This window comes from Enoplosus armatus, chromosome 8 (assembly GCF_043641665.1).
Source record: "Enoplosus armatus isolate fEnoArm2 chromosome 8, fEnoArm2.hap1, whole genome shotgun sequence".
NCBI classification, from domain to species: domain Eukaryota; kingdom Metazoa; phylum Chordata; class Actinopteri; order Centrarchiformes; family Enoplosidae; genus Enoplosus; species Enoplosus armatus.
Window position 1 is genome coordinate 14,291,766 of NC_092187.1, and position 22,289 is coordinate 14,314,054.

The following is a 22,289-nucleotide window of genomic DNA, read 5'->3' on the forward strand; positions in this document are numbered from 1 at the left end:
TCGACTGTGTCGCCTCTGCCAAGAGAGCTGAAGAGTTTCTCTGCCAATTATTTCAAAAGACTTAAAACAATGCCCTAACACAAGCCCTGGTCAATATTGCTTTCACTTTTTTTATTATTATTTTTTTTACATTTCAGAGTAATGAGAACCAAGTGAGGAGACAACAAAGGCTCACTTACCACTTCAGGCTGTTGGGATGCCAGTAGGCAGTGTTTTCTCTGGGGAGTGAGGCGACACAACAGAGTCTCCAAACTGTCACTTCAGAGGCTCTGTGGTTTTAAAACAGGAGGAACTGGGAACAGTTTAGTGCAAGTCAATCCACAAAGCTTTTGCCGTGTTCCTCAGTTTTATTTGTTTGAGCAAATCTGGAGATGTAACGTACTGTGCACGTAAAAAGACATTGTGTACACAGTCGAGCCTTTTGTAGTTGATTGTGTGTTAATTTATTTGAATACCATTCCAGGCTTCTCAGGAAGATAGGTGTTTGAAGTTTAATAAAGCTTTTAAAGTTTTACCCGGTTTCCTGTGTCATATTTCATCACAGAGGTGTGTCCATGTTCTGATGTTATCAGTTTATAGTTATTTCCTGTTTTATTTAAATCTGGTAATCTTTCACAGGAACTCACACAAGAACAGGTTAGTAAAGTGATGTGGCCACGTCTTCCAGGGGCCTTTACTAAGGAGTATGTGTACTGGGTTATCTGGATGACTTTGCTGATAAAAAGGCAAAACATGTCTTTTTATATCAGTTTATGTTCCAGATTTGAGGGAATTGTGGGTTTTACTCTGTAAACCTGCTTTTTGGAAAAGGTTCAAAGGTAAATCACAGAATCGTGTTGTATTTGTCAAAAGCTTTTGACTTTTTGGGGTTTTAGTAATAGTATTTTTGCATGCAAGTTTCAGAGCAGCAGCTTTACGTGGGATTTTTCTACAACTTAAATCTCTTAATCATGATATCAGCATCAGACTCCACCATTACACACACAGCCTTAGTCACATACTCCACTTGCTGCATGGTTTCAGGCCCTGAAAATATACCAGTAAGTCCACACACTTTCAGTCCTTTCCAGCACTGCAATACAACCTCCACACCTCACCAAATGTAATTTATACAAGCTGATACTTTCTTCAGATCTTGTGTGAATATGTGTCATCACAGAATGTGCAGAGAAAAAAAGACATCAAGATCGATCTTTCCACTTTAAGTAAGAAAAAAAGTTGAATTCTTTGTAACAACATAAAGATTAATCTCTCAGCACACATCGATCACTTTTAAATATGTAGTATAATATGTAGATTTCCAAATGCAGTAGTGTATACTGTAGTTGTAGGTATAAATTTAGAAGGAATCATGTGATCCCTGCCAAAGCCAGAACAAATTGGCTGAAGCACATAAATATACAGTACGAGGAATAGTGTGCTAGAAGTGTAAGGAGGAGTTATATTTCAGCAAGGCATTGCTATAATGTAGCTTGAGAAGAAGCAAAATGACACATGTAAGAGATTTAAGAGAATTGTTTTAGAAACACATTCAAACTGATGAACTTATTACATCGTAAAGTGATTTCTTCCCAGCTGATTGTATTTGATATACCCTGCGATTAAGTAGGTTTCCAGGTTTAGTTGCATGACAGTCATGTCAGAGTTTCACCTTTCTGCACTTGAGCTTAAAGGACAGCTGAATATTTAGCTGAGGGGATAGTTATGCTTGCGATGCGGAGAAGGCTCCAGGACTCCCCAGGGTAGAGTTACCCCAACACTGCAGCATGAGCATTTTTACTGCCACAAACATATCCATGCAAGTGGTGCATGTGTAGAGGAGTAGGGTAACACCTTTTCAGCTTGCATCAGAAAATGTATTACGCTGTCTACAGTCAACCTGCTGCCATTTCCAACAGCCCTACCTGAGAATACATGAGTTCCACCTTTATATGCAATACTTCAGGCTACACATACTCCACAAATAACACAAGTAAACACTGCATTTAAAAATATTTATTCAGCATTTATAAATCTGTATTTACATGCGTAATTCTAAAATGAACTTATAAATAATCATCTTCTCAACTGGTTGAAATGTTAAAACTGCTCTCTTCTTGCAGTTTGCAGAAGATTGAAAAAAATACAGGATAAATATTTACATTGGTAAAATTGTAAAAAGTACTTTGACCCCTGAAACAAATGTACAGCCCAGCACTACACTCCGTTCTGTTTCTAAATGCCTAACATAATACATCCGTGTGGGCTCCTGTATCTCTATCTGACAAGAGAACCTGACCAGTCACAGACAACCACAGCCGACTAAGAGGAAGTGGCTATGTGTCGGTCATGTTGCACTTTTTTTCCAGAAGACTTGGTCCCAAAAGCACATCAATAAAGTCTTGTCCATCATCAGTCTAGTTTACCACCATCAAACAATATTTCCTTCACCACAAAAGCAGTTCCCCAAAGTCGACTGCAGAAGGACTTATTGAGCTGTTTAGCTGCTTGCATTTTGCATAAACCGAGTTGAAAGATTCACAGTGCCCAGTAAAAAAAAACCAAACACCTCAACAGAAAGCATCTATGGTCAGCTACAGTCTTGTTACCAACTATAAAGCACTGTAGACAAAGAAGCAACCAATTCAGAAGCACAGGGAAGCACCTTGTAACAGAGAGTAATACAACACAGAAACCCTGTGTGGCATCCCGAAGGACAAGAAGTCCAAATGTTTCGTTCGTTCATAAGCTATGACCCCTTTCTTTTTCCAAATCTTTTCCCAACCAGGTTGTTTGGAGGACAACGTGTGACAATAATTTTCAGAGAGCCAATTATATCCGCTTTGAAAACAAATACACTATATACAAAGACAGGGATCATCAACCATGGCCCAGTTTCACAGGTAACCCTTTAAAACAGGATTGAAGCTATTCAAGTAAAGTTTCAACAGTCTGCCTTTCTTATTACTTAATAGATGCTCCCTGACACAGTAAGGTCTTGACTGCAACACCATGCAACACCATGCAACAGCCTAGTGGTTGTGATCATGGGGCAGTTGGAGGAGATATATACAAGTTAGGGTTACAGTGAAGGGTAATACGTATGGGGCACATTTAGGGATCAGGGCTAATCTAAAAGAAACAGGGTAAATGTTTGGGGCGACAGGAGGAGAGTCTAGAGCCTGAAATGGGTGAAATGATGATCAATGTTGGACTATCAAGTCCCTTCACGAGGGAAGCAATACTTTTCCAGCAATAAGCTCCACTGAAGCCCATATATACAGGAAAGTTTCAATATCAGTCTCTTAAATAAGAGATAGTTGTGCTAAAGGCATACTCTGAAATAAAATGGCATATCTCTGGTCCCTTTAGCGTTTTACTCTTAAAGCCTCCAACAATAAAGAAGGTACACAGTATTAGAGAGCTGGGTCGCTGCCTGTGATTTAATGAGGCCGCAGAAATACTAGGAAACAGCTTGTTTATGCAGAGTAGATGTTGTAAGGGGTGTACCCCAGCAGGAACTCTCCAACTCCTACAAAGTACACAACCTGGGCAATGCCAAAGAGTGGGGCAATAACCAGGGCCCGGCAACTGGCGCCCTTGAGGAACGCTCCGGGACCCTCCTTCCTCAGGATCTTTCTGCAATGGAAGAGAGAGCGCAGGGTTACCATGTAACTTGTGCCATTGATGCGAGTCTTGGTGAGGGAAAGGCATAATGTTTGACGGCTGTATGACTAATTTACCTGACACAGTCCACCACTCCATTGTAGGTTTCCTCATTAGCTCCTTTTTTGAGTGATTGTAGCCTCGTCTTGACCACTGCACCAAGACATACAAAACTTATTTTAGTTACAAAATCTGTGAGACACCTTTGATTTCAGTCAAAAATAAAACTGAAGATCAGTTCCAAGTCCCCCAAACATTGACTGAGTCACTCACCGTCACAAGGGCTGACAGTCACAGCAGCAATGGATCCAGCCAAGCAGCCAGACATGAAGGACCAATAGAAAGGCACAGATGGGTCTTCAGATGAACGCTGGCCGAGCTGATGCAGATGTGCAAAAAGGGGGAAGTACACGACGGAGAACGGGATGTCCCTGAAAATGCGGCAAGCAAACATGTTAACCACATTAAGATACCATTGACTAAAGATCACCACCAGAAAAACAGTTAAGCAAGCGCAAGCATCAAATGCCATCTCACCTCATCAATGTGGCTCCAAGTCCCCTGTACAGTCCTGTGACTCCTTTGGTCCTCAGCAGCTCTCTGGTGATCTGAGTGGCGGACACTCGCATGACTTGAGGCGCAGGGCGGGTGTTATAGGCACGGCTAAGAACAGGACTGGTCCCACCCATCTTCAGAGTCGATACTACACTAGGCATCACCCTCTGCTGGGCAGCTGGCAGATACAAGAAACATATTATAAACAGGTTTTTCCACCAGGGCAAGAAACATCCTAAAGCATTATTTGATGCTGGTAATCAGTTCTGCTGATTTCCTTGTTATTACCTAGCCTGCCAGCATCCTGCAGCTGGATCTTGAGCATCTCCATGGGTGTGGTGACAATGACCTGGCACATCCCTGCACAGCATCCTGCCAACATCTCCTTGACCACCGTCAACCTGCCACTGAAGACACATAGACGGGGTTAACAACCAAGATGGACACTGCAGTACAGGGGTCTGTCTTTTTCAGCGCTACTACTCACCCATCTTTGCTCAGCTGGTGACGGAAGAAGTCATTAGCAGCTAGTTTGATGGCCTTCTCGGGGGTTACCAGGGTGAGATTTACTGCAGCACCTGCAATTTATTAATTCTGATGAAACTTATAACTACTCTGACCCACACACATGCAGCCGTTTGATAGCAAATTTTGCATAGTAGAGAAATGACAAAAAACTTGGAACAAGAAAAGCTTCTTTCTTTGGGATTACACTGGTAAGTTTGGTTTAGGCGGCATGCCAAACTTGGCCGAACAATCAACGTATAGCAAAGATCTTAAAAAACAAAACAAAAAAAACCCAAAACACTCCTTTATGACATCCTTGATATTCTATTTGAGGAGACTATTTAACAGGCACATATTTAAAAAAAGGTTAGTATGGACAGTGCGACTAGTCTTACCTCTGTACATGCCAAAATAGCCTTCATATTTAACAGTCTTTATTAGGCAATCCATCCTGAAGAAAATAACAAATTGATTAGTTGATGCTCATGCAATCATACTAGTTGAAAAACTATAAAGTAGAGTATAAGACCATACAATGAAGGCTTGGAAATGAAAACTTGTCTTCATACAAGGGGAAGCTTGTCAAATTATGTTCAGCTATCACAAAATAGGTTGAGTGTATTCACAAAAAGGGAATTATGACTGAAAATCTGGACAATCTTACTTGTCCAACAGAGCTCCGTTTCTCAAGCTTAACACTTTGAATTAAATCTACACAGTCAATGACCACAGAGAGACACCTACTGCAAAAGGTGTCACTGACAGGTGATGATGTACAGACTGACAAATAAAAACTTGCAAGGTAAGAAACAGCTATTATACAGAATGCATGCACATTTAAATTAAGTTTACAATGTCGGGCAGGTTTTTGACAATACATCCTTTCAATGTCAATGGGCTCTTTTCTTTTGCTGGGTGTGGTTCTTACATGTTCTTGTAGAGTTGCTGCCCACTGCGTTGGTTCTGCAGGCGGGTCTTGGCCAGGTCGATTGGGAACACACAGGTGACTCCTACCATGCCTGCGATCCCTCCATTGATCAGCTTGGCTGGGAGGCTGTTTAAGGACAAGTCAAAACAAACACGCGCATAACAATCATTCCTGTTTTTTTCCCCCACCACATTTCTGTAAGTGGAGCAAGGTGAGGCACTGTCAGGTGGGGCGCTGTCAGGTGAGGTGACAAAACTTGTTGTAGGACATTATCTGCATAAGAAAGTAATTCATGATGCTTTTTAAAGTGTATGTGAGGCATTAGCAATAGAACTGGGTATAGAGTGACTCTGGGAATCTGGTCATCCAAAAATAACTTGCCAACAGTAAATCAAACAACATACATATATGTGCAGGGGGCATCATACATCTTAAGGCTTCTATACTTTGCCATTAGCTCTAGAGAAACAACAGATGGCAAACTACAACTGTTTACGATATCAAATTGATGGGATAAAAAGAATCCAAGCATGCGTTATTTGTATTTTGCTCTCTGAGCAGCCTACACACTATATCATGCTGGGTTTGGTGTATTGTCCTTGTGGACAGAGCAGGTTCATACCTAATCTGCTGTTGCTGGGCCATGGTTCTTGGTTGTCGTGGGTACAAATGTTGATCAACACAAAAGGACGAGGCCGCAGAGGGAGAGCAGGCTGAGAGTCCCTGAGAGACACTGAGCAAGGCAAGAGTAGAGAGAAGATCAGGGTTATATATAGAGGGAGGCAAGTCCAGCCCTGCAGATCCAGGGATAAATTCTACATTACTCCCCACCCACTGCCAGCCAGGAAATTGAGCCAGGGTCAGTCATCACACTATCATAAATCAAAATCCAAAAACCAAACCACGATCCAAATAACTTCCAAGGATACATCTGCCTACTGTGTGAGGGAATAAGTTCCAGTTGCAAATAGGTCCTCTGTCCAAGAAGCCCCCTGAGCACAGAACTTTACACTCATGGAGCAGGTAAAAATCATAAATAAAAAAGCCTTCATTATTATTTATCTGCCATTTCATATTTGGAGCATTTGGCACATTATGGCTGTGCAAAAGGTGCTGCTATACACTCTCTGGTTAATGTCACGCGTGTATAGTCATAACTGTATTTTGCATATTCAGTGTCATTCATGTTCACATTCATAATTTTTTTTTAAATTGCCTTGTTGCCTCTAAAAATGGGCCTGAGTGGATGAGAAGTTGAGCTCTAAAGCGCCCGAGTGGTCATTTTGTCTGTTATCTGTGATTTTGGGAACCGGCGTCTAGTCCCGGGGTCTCTTAGAAATATTATATTAGAAATAAATAATGAGCGCCGCCACCAGTTTTCAATTCAACATTGGTGACCCTATTTAATACTGCGGTCATTTTGTCAGATAACAGCTAGTAAAGACTTGTACAGGCAATATGGCAGAAACTTCTCATCAGGACAGAATAAAGGTGACTCCGAAAGGTAAAGCTGGTCCTGCTCTGAATGCATTCTGCCGTCTCTCGTGGAGAGGCCTGCTCCAAACCAAAATGCGCATTTTGCACACCTGCCCTGCTACTTCAACAGGCTACAGCAAATCGAAAACAAAACGTGACTTCCGTTTGCCTCGTAAAAGCACGAGAAAAACCTACCTTGGGATGAAGTGAAAGAGGTAATGCCGCCGACTCTTCCTCCGCACAGCTGCAGGACTCAATGAATGAATGAATGGAAACAGCACGAAGCAGCGACGCGCGTTTCAGACCTGACTTCTTGGCCAATGAAAAGAGTTCCTTTGTAAAGTGGGATGGACCGGCTCGTCTCAGGAAACCTATCAACCCAGGTGAGCTTGATGCAACATTTCCTTGAGGTTGTACCATTCCAGGGAGGAGAGGAGGCCTTTCTCACATACTTGTCGAACACACGTCTAAGTAATCAGGCCAACATGGCGGCATTCAACGCCAATATTCCAGTGCCAGGGCTGTGTGGCTCTCTGATAACTAACTGACACACTAATACATTGAACACAGTCATGACAGTGACACCTGTGTCCTCTGTGAGAAAGGCATTGTGTGCATACAAGCACAACATGTATGCACGCTCTGCAGAATCCCTGGTAAAGCCTTACAAATGCACAAGATCACTCTTCTATCAAACTGAGCATATCATTATGCACTCATTTATTTTCGTTTATTCATTTGTCATTTCATTCATTTACACAGGCAATACAATTCACAATGAAGCTATAGTGCATTCTCAACACTGCTTTCTTGCAGTATCTTGCCTAACAAACTAGAAGAAACGGCGTGACCAGCTGAGGAGCTGAGATGTACCACAACAACGTCAAGAAGCAGAAACACTGCTGGCCCATCAAGTCCAACAGCTGCATCATTTTTGCCATCCACGTGCAATGCTTGTATCTGCATGTTTTCAGGTTTCCAAAGCGGGCTGCTGGGTCTGGTTCTTCACACCGCCATGGCTCATGGTGCATCGGTCATAAGAGATTCGGCTGGTGCGGACACAGTGGTGTGTGCGTGCGTCACAGCGCCTGCAGCTGCAACGGCGGGCCACAGGATAGTACTGCTGTGGGTTGACATCCTGAGGGCAGCCCGGCACACGGGCGGCTCGGTACACCAGGGAGAGGGGCACACAGCTATGCTGGATCAGGAAGGTTCTCCCAGACCGTCCCCTCAAATTGGTGTCCTGAAAAGGGGGGAAACAGCTCTGTTTGGTAAGCCATTATCACACTTATTGGGTAGCAGTACATCCTGGTCCCACTGTATCTAAATGAGAGAATGTTTATTCACCTCCACATCACTTTCACAATGTATGTACATCCAACAAAGGTGTGATTTTCCTTTTGATCCACATATTAAAATATCAGTGTTTTAGAAGATTTAAGATGCTGAATCTAAATATATTGCTGCCGTATGTTTGCCACCACCTCCCTGTCTCATGTGCCCAAGAAACAGGGTGTTGCGTCAAGTATTCTTATCATGTGCATCACACACTTTGTTCTGAATCTTCCTACTTTTTTTTGCATCATATACGAGATATGTTCAGATGAAAAGTGTGTGTGTGTGTGTGTGTGTGTGTGTGTGTGTGTGTGTGTGTTGTCACCTGTGTGTAACAGTAGCCACTGCAGATAGTGATGTTGATAGCCACACACTGGGCACAGTCGTGCCTCTCAATCCATAAGGTATGATTCTTCAGCATGCAAGCACACGCCGTTCCACCCGTCAACGCGCACAGCAGCATGCATTTCAACAGTAATGAAGGCATGCTGAAAGTGAAGACAGTCACTCTGAAAAAACACAAGAGATGCGCTCAGGACAATGTCATTGCAACAATATAAATTTGTTAAAATTCATGCAAACCCAAACTGAAGAGAAAAACCACACACCTTGACATATGACCTCCCTGTAATTCATGAACTTACAGAGGTGTGGAAGGACGACAATATGCATCTAAGTGTGAAGAATTTGATTGTAGAGGAAATTGCTATAGTTATCCAATAAATCTGTGTTCTCTTAATAAATCTCTTTTTCAAATGAGGTGATCTTTCTCCTCCTGTGTATCCACTCAGTTCACCAACTCACCCCTGTTCCTCTCCTCTGTGAATATCTGAAGCCATCAGGGGTGTCCATCCTCTTTTATGGAAACCCTAATCCTCCCGGACTGCCCCAGTGGACTCCAGTCTGCAACATCTCTCCAGAAATCACATGTCAGTGGTCTACAATGTTTAGAGTTAATAGTGGTCTCAAAACACACATACACACAGGGATAGAGAGAACATGTGGGTCTGTTTTGAGAGAGAGTGTGTGTGTTCATTTTCACAGGTCATATTGAAGAAAATGGGCTCAACCATTTGGCATGCAGGTTGGGGTTGGGGGGAAAGTGGTTACATATTGTTACATAAATTCACTGCAGGTTGAGGATGCTGCCAGATGATATCTGTAAAAACCACAAACAACAACAAGTTATATAACTGGCCACGATCCTTAAACATGTGTGGCCGCTCAAAATGGGTCTATCTGTGCACACGTCCTCCCACCACACCCGTGTTTTGATTTCAGTCGCAAGGTGTGCCCAAAGTCCTCAAAAGTCCTTTTTAAAAGTGACATCTTGAAGTCAAATGAGTGTAGGCAAATGTACACTGTAAGAGACTTATTTAGTGGCATGAAGTCCTATTTGTGCCACTTAATGATAAGTTGATCAAATAATCAATTGACAAATCAGTAATATGAAATGTGAAAATAGAGGAAACAGATTCATCTGTCAGTGTCTTCTTAATCGGAAATGTGTAAAATAGTCAAAATTTTGATTTGATTATTAATAGTGATCTCATCTGGCTGATGCTGGGTCAGCACTCTCATGTTTCTGTCCTACCTTAGTGAAGGGCTATGCCCTCCTTATCTAAGCCATTAATGCTCTCATTATTCCCATCTGTTCCTAATGTGAGTGGCCATGTGCCCTCAGATGTATTCCCTCCCAAAGAAGTCAATAAACATGTTTACCAAACACAGCTGAGGATAAAGGGCCCATAATTCTGGTGCCCGCAGACTTGGGAACTGTGAGTTGGACAGTTATAAACAGGAATTATTATTATTATTATTATTATTATTATTTATTACATTACATTTATTTAATTTTGAAGTAGTAGTAGTGCCAATTATTGGTATATGGCCCATAATTTCTAGTGATGCTCATGGTGACCACAAACTTAGTAGTTGTGAGTTTTAGTTAGTAGTAGTAGTAGTTGTACTAGTACTTGATGTACTTCACCTGCTGCAGCTGCGTCCTTATGTTGACTCCTCGTCATCACCCGATGACTAAACTCATATTATTGAAGTGCTAAATCTTATTCTAATCATCATGTCTGAAATTGAAGTGCACACTTCATCATCCTTAGTGCAAGCAAAGGGTTAATCCCACCATCAAAATTTAAACGCACAGGTCTTGAACCTGCTCCCAGATTGATTGACAGGTCTTTTAATATATAAACTAAAACTAGACTGATGCTGGAAGTTTGTTTACATCAGTACTGTTTGTAAATACTGGAATAATTCTATTCATTTGAGGAAAAACGCAAAAAAAAATGAAGCCTTTTTTTGACTAGAAGTCAAATTCTTTAATTATCTATATTTATATATCTGCAATTTATCTTAAGAAAGCAGTTGCAAATCTATACTGAAATACATTAATTACAGTGACAGTTTAATTAGTCTACTTATACACACCACATAAAGTGATGTAGTTTGAGATGTACACTGTTTTCTGCTTCTGACCCGGCCCCTGTTTCTGTTATTCTGTGTTTGCTTTCCATTTTTTATGCTGGGTCTCAGTTACTGTGTGCAACAAACCCATCAGATAATTACAACAAAGTGGGTCGTGGACAGGTCACCAACTATCTGCCCTGACACAGATCCAGCTTTTTTTGAGATGGGTGTGTTATTATTTGCGTGAGGTTCATGAGGCAAGACGGCTATTTAAAATATGGATTAAAACATCTCCCCTGAGAATCAGTACAGTACTCAGTGGCGCACTGAAGAACATTGTGCAGAGCAGGTTACAAATCATGGTGCGATATTTTATAGGTCATACTTGAATTTAAAGACATGTATTGTTTTAGATTACAAGACGATATCTGTGTCCTGTGCCCAGAAACAATGAACAATAACTTTATTTGTCCTCAAATGGCAACTGGTTGTGCAGCAGTAAAACAGAGTTACAGGATTTAACACAAAGCACATAGACGTGTCATATAGATACAAAGTAAAAATGGGTGAAATAAAAATAAATAAATAAATAAATTATGAGTAAAACTGTAAAATCACAATAAATCATAAAATATTTCACATTTAGATCCTGAGTGGGTATATGTACTCATGTTACTGTTTTCTTGCAGAGTTTAGTTGAGATATGGTGCGGGTATGAAATAGTATTTTAAACGAATTGGATTGAATAATGGGAAAGAGTGAACGTTGTCAGGCAGGTTTGTTGTGCTGTGGTCAACTGCAGTCCCCAGCCACATGGATAGAAAGGTCCAGAATTAATTTAGGAATAGGCCAACTAAACAGGACAGGTCATCTGATAACCCTCCTGTTCAATCCTTTCCTCGTCTTCCTTATCATCATGACGTCTGCAGGTTTTAATTCTGTGTTTGTATCTTACTGTACGGGTAACTCTACACGCTCCGATCAGGCCCTGGAACTGGGTCAGACAGAAACACGAACCCCTTTTGTTTTATAGGGGCCATGCCTTGGTCATGGCCCCAGGTCAACAGGTACACCACCAACAAGTCATTGATGCTATTATGCTATTTGTATGAAAGCACAAATGTAGGCTACAATTCAATCAGAACAGTGACACACAGCTTCTGTGATCATTTGTAGGGAACAGTCTGCAGAACAAACTGTCCATCCAGGATAATAAGAGTAAAAAAAGAAAAAGACAAAGGGGTTGATAAGTGGTGATTGGGGGGCTTTTCTAAATGGCTATGTGTTCTGTATTTTATTGGTTGTTTTATTAACCAGGTACAGAGAGTAAATTTAAATTCATGGTGGACACACTGTTGTTATTGTCACCGATGCTGAATAAAGAACATAAAGTTTCAAAAAGTGGGTGGAGAGTAGTCTGAATTGGGTTCTGGAGCTGCGCCCCACCTCATTCATCGAGCTCATTTGCCAGCCGCGAGCGATTCCAAGTTAGTGAGAGACACATCCGCGGGATGACGCTGAGAAACTACGTCACCACGCTTCTTCTGCGACATCAGCTCACGTTGACCCACTATTTCTGTTCACTCGCTCACCCGAATCAGGTGATACCCTGCAAGGGTAACTATTGGCTCTTGTCTCAGACCTTCCCCGAGGTGATTGGTGGAGTGACTGGCACTCAGCATGTGACCTCTACAATGAGCTTCCGCCCACGAAAGGAAGTAGGGAGGACGCGGCGTATTAATACAGGCATATATGGGCATGAACTCTTTGTAGTGGTGCGAAAAATATCAAACTTAGTATTTTGACATCGAGGCTACCGGAAACAGAAAAAAATGCGCTGGTGGACGTCGTATAATTTCTCGCTTTCCCCTTGTTGTGTTTTAGGTATTTCTAGGTGAACAGTGACATGGACGCCCGTTGCATGCTGGGAAATAGTTTTCATTGGTCCTTCTTGAATCTTTCGTATAAACCGGAACATTTATGCATGAAACTCGTTCTTACTATCTTTATTTAAACTATAGTCAACCTTTCTCTCAATAACAATGCAATTGAAAACAAATTATTTATTCGGACCTAAAAGTTAGAAACTACAAACGTTTGAACATTTGGACGTTTCCTCGTGGTATTTTTACGCAAGGTAATATAAATATGTTTGGTCTAAAATAAATATAATAAAACAACCCAACACTTGCTTTCACAACACATACCTCCAGAATCACGCCACGTTTTAATATTTACTCTACTCTGAATTTGCTCAAATTTAACCGTTCACCGTTAAATTTGAGCATAGGACAGTCTCCTACATGCTCCCTGCTGTGACTGCATTTGACCACTAGATGGCAGACAAACACAATCTCACATTATGTTCCCACTCGTGATTTGGGATGCTGTGTGGATGCACCTTTTGATTTTTATCAGTTTGTTTTCCACAGGCAGCTGTAAACTGAACAGCATAACTCCCTCGAGCAGAAATGTTTTATAACACTCCCAGACCCCGAGGGGAAGTCGTTAAGTCAAAACTAAAATCTCAGTGGGACAGGTGTAAAATGAACATGGCGGGGCCCAGCTGTGTCCTCAGCCCACAGGTAAAGAATTTATTGTCCTTTCACATGACGGAATTCAGGCTGAATCGTCATTAAACCGCATAGCCTTTCTGAACACACACGCACACAGACAGCTCCGTAGGCGGCAGCGAACATCCTGTTTCCTTGGTCATATAATAAGAAGCCAAGGCAAGGTCCTCTTCACATGGAGAGACAGCAGCAAAGAAAGAGCAGATGTACATCTTGTTTCACTGAGGGGGGAAGGATTGTTGTGAAAGCACTGTGGACTGGTAGACTGTCACGCGTCCCAGTGAATTAATTTAGAGAATGAAGCATCTCAAAGGACAGTATGTAATAATTGGTTTTCTGTTCTGTCTCTCTCTTTGTCTCTTGAAGGATTCTTCTCACACCAGTTGCTAACACATTTGTTTTACCTGTAATAAAGCAAAGAAAGGTGACATCTCTTGAAATTGATTATACACCAGCCAGTGTTTTACGAGGATATCAAACAGATCGCCATGTTCTGTCATGCAGGGTTATTGCTACCTAAAAACAACTGTTTCAAGTGACATTTCTGGGTCCATTTTTTTTGAGTGCCCTTGGTACACCTCAGGAGGAAGAGGAAATAGTTTGACCCAAATCATCATTGATGTCCTTGAAGACACACTCTTATTAATAACCTCAGGAATCTGGAGACCACCTCTACTCTTCTCCACTCCTCCCATCTCCTACCCCTCCTCTTCCGTCGTGAACTTCCCTGTCCTAACTTTTATTCCACCTCTTTTTTCTGGTCTGTGTGCACCTTCACTTTCACTCGCACAGACCCGCAAGGCCCCCACAGGACCTCAAAATCAATCTCACAGTTCTTAAAATACTCAACCTAGTTGTGGAAAAGGGCTTACCAGTAACATGTACAGTACTCCTTCCTTTCACTGCTTCCCCGCCTTCCTCTGAGTTTCCTTGCGTTTCAGTTTTGGCCTCGGTTGCATTATTTCATTTCATTTATGTATGTGCAGACAGGCATTTTTCTTTATTTCTATTCTTCTGATTTCACCCAATACATATTGAATAATTACAAGGTACAAACAGGGTATCAGCACACCTGTGTGTCCTTTGACAACAGCAATGTCGTGAAAAAGAGGCAAACTTCGTGTGGCACTTAAACTTTGTCAAACTTGAAACAAACAAACCAAAAATGTTATAATAAACTTTAATATACACTGGAACTACACTTTAATAACAATGAAGGGGTGAACGCTATTTCACAGCTCAGTATTTAATCATCATTTTCAAGACATAAACATAACATATAAAACTAAAATCTATTTTGAGGCTATAGCTGTAAAGGCACACCCTTCTTTCCAGGCTAAGCCTAATGGTTTCTTCACCAGCAACAACAATAAAGTAAAAAAACAAACATTAAAACTATATTGATAATAGTACGTACTCCGTAATTGAATGTATATGAGTAAAAGATGACTCATGTATATGTGAAAGCCTGCCTTTTAACTGAAAGGGGAAGGAAATGAAGGTTGTTGGCGCTCCGTAATTGGTGACCCCTGTCTCAGTAGGCTGTGACCCCCAGACAGCTGAAGAAATATCATCGATCACCCACGATAAGAATAGCACCGGGAAGCTGGCCTGTTGCCAACAGTGAAAACATCTCCTCCTCACTAGTTTGGGTAATTAACGACAGCGTTCACAGCAATGCATCCAGCTGAAACCTCAAACAATCCCTGCCCCTGCCTGTTACAACCTTTAACTAATGAGTTCTCCTGCCATTTAAGCTGCCACTATGAGAGAGAGAAAAAAATTTGGAAAACTATAGCGTGACCCAGGTCTGATCTAAAAGGCACATTTAATGAAATACAATCCACTGAAGTCGTGTTTCATTCCTTTGTGTTCTTTTTTTGTCTTCTCATGCTAATTCCATTATGTCTGGTGAAATTGTTTTCAAACTGCTATTGATTTTAAAAGGTATGCAAATGTTTTCCCAACCCAGTGCTGAAGTCAAGGAGGCATTGCCCGCCCTACATTACAACTCAAATATAGCTGCACCAATTAAGGCCAACTCTCCTATGCTACATTAAGCATGTGGGAGAAATCATTCTATATTACTGTATTATTTATCCCTTAATGTCGGCCTGTCCAGGCACGTAACTTGTCAGTGGATGAAATCAGCTGGAATTTCAGTGAGGTGAATTTTATTCTGCATAGATGTACATTTTTGCCTTTAGTGGTGAAAAAATAAATGGATCAGGGGGATTGTAGGAATAAATAATCAGTCTGTCTTTCTTTTTCTTTATTCTATTCCTCCTCTTTCTTCCCTCACTATAGTTGTCAGAGGAGGAGGAGTGAAGTAATTACAACCTGCCTCCCACACTGGCCTGTAGCCCAACGAGGAGGGCCAGAGTTGGGCCGCAAAAATAGAAGAAGAACCTGAAAAGAAAGATGTGTTAAGAGACAGACTGAGGAAAAACATGGGAGATAAAGAGGAAGAAGAGATAGCAGGGAGGAAGAAAAAATCAAGAGGAGAGTGGCAGAGCGAGGGAGGCTGATGAGTGACAGAACGATGCAGAAGAGGGCAGGCAAGATGAAAGGATAGGGGGTGAGCAGGATGGCAGAGGGAGAAAGGGAGGGTAAGCTTCCGACAAAAGGAAGTGGGAGACAATCCAGTAAAACACATGGTGAGTGAGTGCATTTGTGTATGTGTGTGTGCATGTATTCCTGCACATGTTTGAGCAACAACGTGGTAAGGGAGTGCAAGCAGTAGATGGTCACAGCCCTAATAGCATTATATTACTTGATGCCAAAATTTGAAATATACTCTAGAAGGCTAGATTGCAGGCTGTTAGAGATTTCATTCTAAATTAAGCCTGTAAGGAGAAAATTTGCATGTAAATCCATGTACCGAACCATTACTCTATGTATGCACAACAATTAGAAGCATTTAAATCAGAGTTAAGACAACTGAGTGGGTGCCACGGTAGCTCATAAAGATGAGCGCGCACACACACACTCACACACACACACACACACACACACACAGTGAGTCAGGATGATAATTATTAAAATACATCAATTGTTTTTCAACCTCTATTCAAGCCAATAATAGCCGAGATGTATCTAGACTGACAAACGTGCGGACACATGCAAACACACACACACACACTCACCGTGTTAAAGCCAAGTGTGACAGAAAGGGAGAGCAGAAAAAGAAAAGGAATGGAGATAAAACAGTGTGAGTTGATAGAGAGAGAGAGAGAGAGAGAGAGAGAGAGAGAGAGAGAGAGAGAGGGGAAGCAGAATGTGACAAAGTGAGTGAAGGAGAGCCAGAGCTCTGAGCCCTCCTCCTAGATGGCTGCCGGCCTTGAAGCCTGCCGGCTCCGAATGGCACATTTGGCACAGGGATGTTTGCTCTGAGTCCTCAAAGCTACAATGCATTTTACTTTTATCCCAACAGCTGCGCTTTCTGCTTCACTTTAATGGCACAATTTAGTTGACCTCTTCTCTCTGTCGCGCTACAAAAAACGGGCTTTGTCCAGCATGTTTAACAGCGAGGGTGTTTTCTAGCTTTGTCTTGATGCACTTGTGGAGGTGATGGTCAGTGCTTATTATTACAGTGACTCACAATGATGATTCATAATGAAACATAATGGTCATCTCACACCTCTGTGCCTGCCAGTTAGGAGTTCTGCACTGACGCTCTCTTGGCCACATCTGATCCTACCAGGTTGTTCAGAAGACTTGATACCGCCAGTGTCATCAGCAACGTCCACTAGTTGATGGCTGCGCATGTTATTTGATCATTCAGATACCAGTGGTCGAAGGTAACTTAGCACATTTACTCAGGTACACTTGTAGTTTACTTTATACTGCTACTCCACTACAATTCAAAGGAAAATATTGTACTTTTTAGTGTATAAAGTATAACACATTGTTAAAAATTGAATTAATGGGTTCTAAACTTTTTGACTCTTTTGACAAAAAATGTCCCCTCCAAACTTCTCACATGATTTCATTTAAACAACTCTTTGAGGTAAACATTTATAGTATCTTACAAAACATATTCAGTCCAAAGTTCAAAAAATGAATACAAATCTGTGTCAGGACTTTAAGATTTGAAGTGAGTATTTTTTTAATTGTGGCATTTTTACCCCGCCCAGGAGGCGGCACACAACAACAGTTGCCGTCCAATACAACCACCTTGGCCCTGCATATAGTTGTGAAGCTTAAATATAGTGTTGTTTTAAGAGTCATAATTCAACATTATGAATTAACTCAACCACCCGTACATACATGGTGAGCGAGTTTATTATTATTATTATTATTATTATGAGTTTAAAACCTCATAATTTGCCTAAACATGCACTGTAATGATGGGTGCAAAAGCACCAGATACCTTCACTGATGAGACTTCAAGCTGATATTTCTATTATTCCTGTTTCCTAGTGTCAAACACACACACACACATACACACACACAAACCTTTGTATGAATGTATTTTCAGCAAATGGAAGCTGCAGCAGACTCAAGGTCTCTTATGAATGTCTGTGGGGAAAAAAACCTGTAAGCACCTGGACAAAAAGGCAAAACCATAATGCCAAACAGTGTTTGTGTGTGTGTGTGTGTGTGTGTGTGTGTGTGTGTGTGTGTGTGTGTGTACAGCTATCTTTGTGAGAACCAATTTGAGTTTTAGACCTTGGGAGTGAGGACATTTTGACCGGTCCTCACTTTTGGACAGGGCTGTTTGAGAACCTAGTTAGAATTAGGTTTAGGTTAGGGTTAAGGTAAGGGTTGGGGTTAGATATTACGTTGTGATGGTAAAGGTTAGAGTTATGGTTTGGGCCAGGGAAAGCATTATGTCAATGAGGGACCTCACAAGTATAGAAGTATAAGGTTGTTTGTGTGCGTGTGTGTGTTTGTGTCAGACTTGGTAGAAGGCTGCTCGAACAGAAAAGAGATATCTGTTGCCTCTGCATCAAACTCAACTTTCAGCTCTCTGTAACACACACTAGCTCTCACCTCTCTCTCTCTCTCTCTCTCTCTCTCCCTACACACTCACTCACACACACACACACACACACACACACACAATCAACTAACAAGCATGTGCACAGGCATGCAACCTCACAAACACACAAACCTCACAGACACATAGAAACCCAGTAGTTAGTTCCTGCGTCATTACAGTAGCCATCTGTCAGCATGCAGGCACACATACACCGACTTGGCTGTGTTTATGCATCCACTACACACACACACACACATACACACACAGGGCTGCATGCAGTCACATTGCATATGCACAAGTGCTCACATTTCACCCAGGAAATATCTCGCCCTGGTGACCCTCTCTGCCCTGCTCGCCCTGCTAGTAGTCTGATGGATTTTACATGACGCATTAGATTTACTTGGATCAATCGAAGAGGTGAAAGGTTTCCTCTCCCTACTTCTCTCATTCCTCGCTCTCTTTCTCTCTCCTTCCCTCATGTCTTCCTCTCCATCCCTACCCACATGAATCTGTCTGTTTGCCTGTGTCTGCCAAAGGCTGATGTCATTGTCCACCAGCGTGCCTCCAGCGTGTGAGATGAAATGATGAATGTTGAGGTATAATCCCATGGTTTAATCCCGACCACTGCCAATCCTCTGCCTGCACACACCGGACAGCCGGAGCAACTCTTCTGGCAGACAGACAGACACTTTTGTTTAGCCATAAAAAAAGATAATAATAAAAAAACATGCAGGATTTGGAGGGGGTGGAGGACACCCATTTTTGGGCCTCCAGCAGCCTTTAATAATGATCTCACATTATTCAAAGATGCCCACCTGCTAGGCACAGAGAGAGGGAGAGAGAGGGGGAGAGAGAGAGATGAAAGATTATTTATTTCTCATGGGTGGGAGACAGTGAGTGAGTGAGAGTGAGTGAGAGTGAGTGGGAGGGAGGGCGGCAGTCAGAAACAAGCAAACTAATTCTCACCGAAGAACAGACAGTCGTGCCAGAGCAGGAGCTGCGGTTAGTTCACCTCTCTGACGCTCTTTGCACATCAACAAAGAAACGTTATCAGTTAGTTTTGTTTTTTTGGCTGCCTCCAGGTACCAAGTAGGACCAGAGAGTTTCCATTTTGGATAGAGGGGCTGCAAAACGCACGCACCCACACTTCTCCAAGCCGCGACAACTCAAGGTAAGGCACGCTGCCCGCTCAAAGCGTGGTGAATTCATTTCGCTTTAACAACTCGATTTAATCCCTGCCGGCGGCAGAGAGCGGTCGATGAGGAGATAACAGGGATGTTTTCCGCCGTGCTGCTTCTGCCGATGATGATGATGATGATGTTGCGCGCTGTGCGGACGCCGCGCGTAAAACAGCTGCAGTGAAAAATGTCCCAACTGACGCGGAGAGAGCTGGAAAAAAGTGTCTGGCTGCTCGTCGTGCCAACATAAAGTTAAAGGAGATACAGTCGGTTACATGTAGCAACTGACTTGTTGGATTTTGTAGCGTTTACACATGACTGTAGGGTCTCTGCGCCTAACGAGAACCGATTGTAACGAACTTACTGCACTTTTTTGGTGTTTTTATCCATATTGTAGCCTAAACAGTGATTTTTCCAATATTACTATCATGTCCAGCCTTTCTGCGCAGCATTACAGTAAAAAGATGGTTTTATGAGGGCAGTCACTCACTCTTAACTTTAACTTTTAAAGCTCCTCGCCAAAGAGTCATTTTACAATTACAGTTGGTCCACAGTCATTAGGACGTCTCCCAACAGAGTTATTGGCGGTTTCTGTAATAGTTTTCAAAGAGTCCTCTTTGAAGCAAAAAGCAAAAGCAAGGCGTTCACATTTCCCTCCTCACACCTTCTCCCTTCACTGCCAGATTCTGTGAAGCTGCATCCAGCTTTAGCTTTTTTTCCCCAGTTATTCACTTGTTAATTATGCATTAAACAGCGCAGAAGCACCAGCCACTTTACTTTCTCCATACTAGGTCAGCATATTGACTGCAGGCTTATATTGAGTCAAGGCCAATGCTATTAGGTTTTAAGTGGGTTTTGAAATAACTGATTACACAGTGAGCTCAGATGTCGAAAGAGGGGCTTCAGAAAGGTTTGCTGTTTATGTATGGGCTGTACAGTGTGTTTAGAGCATTGCATTAGTGGTAGATCAGCAGAAAAGTAGCAGCAGAGGTACATGTACAGTTTGAATCATTTTATGCAAACATATTAAAACTATTTATTAAAGCCGCGGCGGATAGTATATCATATTTCATTTTTGCATTGAAAGCAGAGTCCACCCCCTACTGGCCTCATTAACTTGCTTTATATGAGCTTGAGCAATTTGATAAACAAGGAGAGCAGAAGAGAGGAGAGAGGAGAGAAAAAACATCACAGAAAATCTAGTGTAGGCTACTACACTACTGCACCCCAGAGAGAGACTAAAGGAGGCTGCTGAACCAAGAAAGCGAACAAAGTGGCCAAGGAGAAGAGGCTGGGGATGACACAAGCGGGGTAGGCGAGAGGGAAAAAAAGTGAAAAAATGGTGGTTGCTCACATATTCATCTCATTTGACTTGTTAGAGCTGCTCTGTATTTCCCACCACAGTCGCTTTTAGCCTTTGGATGGGGAAGAAAAGCTTGCTCTGGTTTTATGTAACAGGGTGTGAAGAACCTTCTACCAGACAACATTGCAGGTGCCGCATCTCTCACATTTTACACCTGTCTGCTGAAGCTGCCAGCTATGTATATGCAGCTATAATACGCACCATCGCACAATGGTTTCAAGCAGACCTGTCCATCTGTGTATTACTTGTGTCTCTTTATCCATCTATCCATCTACCTCCTTCTTCTTAGCCACTGTCCTATAAGCCAACCTGTAAGCTGCAATGTTTTATGTTTGAACTCATCTCTCGAGACCTCATTTAGAGTTTGTGGAAAGGCTGCAGCCTAAAGGACAAAAGGCTTTCACATCAACGGTCAGCTTTTTCATTGTGTACTGTACTGTTCATGGCAAAAAAAAGAAGAAAATCTGCTATCCTTAACTTTCACTGGACAACCCAACACACCACGGACATAAACAAACAAAGGTGGTTTCAGTGATATACTATGTACATGTGTGTGCATGTACTTTTTTGCAGTCACCAACTTTATAAGTTATAACCTTCATCCGCACAGTTGAGCCAGCTGCCTTTTAAAAGTCTGGGATTCATTCTCAGAGATTTTCAGCTGGCTGACCAGTGATGTGCACTCACTAGTCAGAAACATTTGGAGGACGAAGTGTATCAGCAGGGTATTAACGGACAGAGGGACAGATTTGTAAATAATCTTACAGTAAAATAATAACCCTAGCTGTAACTATTTTGTAAGATCTGCGTGATTGGTCGCATGTAGTTTTATGTAACATATAATTGTTGTTGGGCAAACATTTGAGTCACAATCTGAAATTTGCTTGCTTTTGACCTGCTTTTACATCCATCAAGCCTTTTGTGATTTGGTAACGACTGTTTGGTTATTAATTAGGGAGAATTAAATTAGGGAGAAAGTTACAAATCCAGGTGCGGAACCACAAAATGTTTAGATTTTAGGCACTTTATGAACATTTACTTTTTTGAATGAGTTAAATCTGGAACTGCATGCATCACATGATTGTTTATAACTACGTGTATTTTCAGCAGATGAAAATGCAGATAAAAAGCATTTTCCAACATTTTCGACTATTAGAATAACACATTTATAGGAGCTGAAGCTTTGGTGAAAGCATTCACTCTCTAGGTTCTGATTGGTTATGCTGTTGAACAAGTTGAGCATCAGTGACTTGCTTGTCAGTTTTACACAGTTTTAATTTACCAGCAGGGTGGATTTAAATAGGAAAATGCTGACACGGTT

General features: G+C 41.8%; 1 protein-coding gene across 1 annotated transcript; it reads right to left on the reverse strand.

Annotated features, from left to right (window-relative positions):
* Positions 1–3,458: 3,458 nt before the first annotated feature.
* LOC139288974 (mitochondrial glutamate carrier 1-like) lies at positions 3,459–6,280 on the reverse strand. Its single transcript, XM_070910451.1, has 9 exons — positions 6,258–6,280; positions 5,636–5,761; positions 5,103–5,158; positions 4,688–4,778; positions 4,489–4,607; positions 4,183–4,378; positions 3,919–4,076; positions 3,723–3,798; positions 3,459–3,618 (listed from the first exon to the last, which is right to left on the reverse strand). Exons 1-9 carry the CDS (start codon positions 6,278–6,280, stop codon positions 3,459–3,461), a joined length of 1,005 nt encoding a protein of 334 aa, XP_070766552.1.
* Positions 6,281–22,289: the final 16,009 nt, after the last annotated feature.

Excerpts from the sequence above, each read along its gene's own strand:
- LOC139288974 (XM_070910451.1), bottom strand. The coding sequence starts at position 6,280 with ATGGCCCAGCAACAGCAGATTAG. Across the intron at positions 5,159-5,635 it reads CAGCAACTCTACAAGAACAT|GATGGATTGCCTAATAAAGA; the intron begins GTAAGAACCACA and ends TATTTTCTTCAG. Across the intron at positions 4,608-4,687 it reads CACCAGCTGAGCAAAGATGG|TGGCAGGTTGACGGTGGTCA; the intron begins GTGAGTAGTAGC and ends ATGTGTCTTCAG.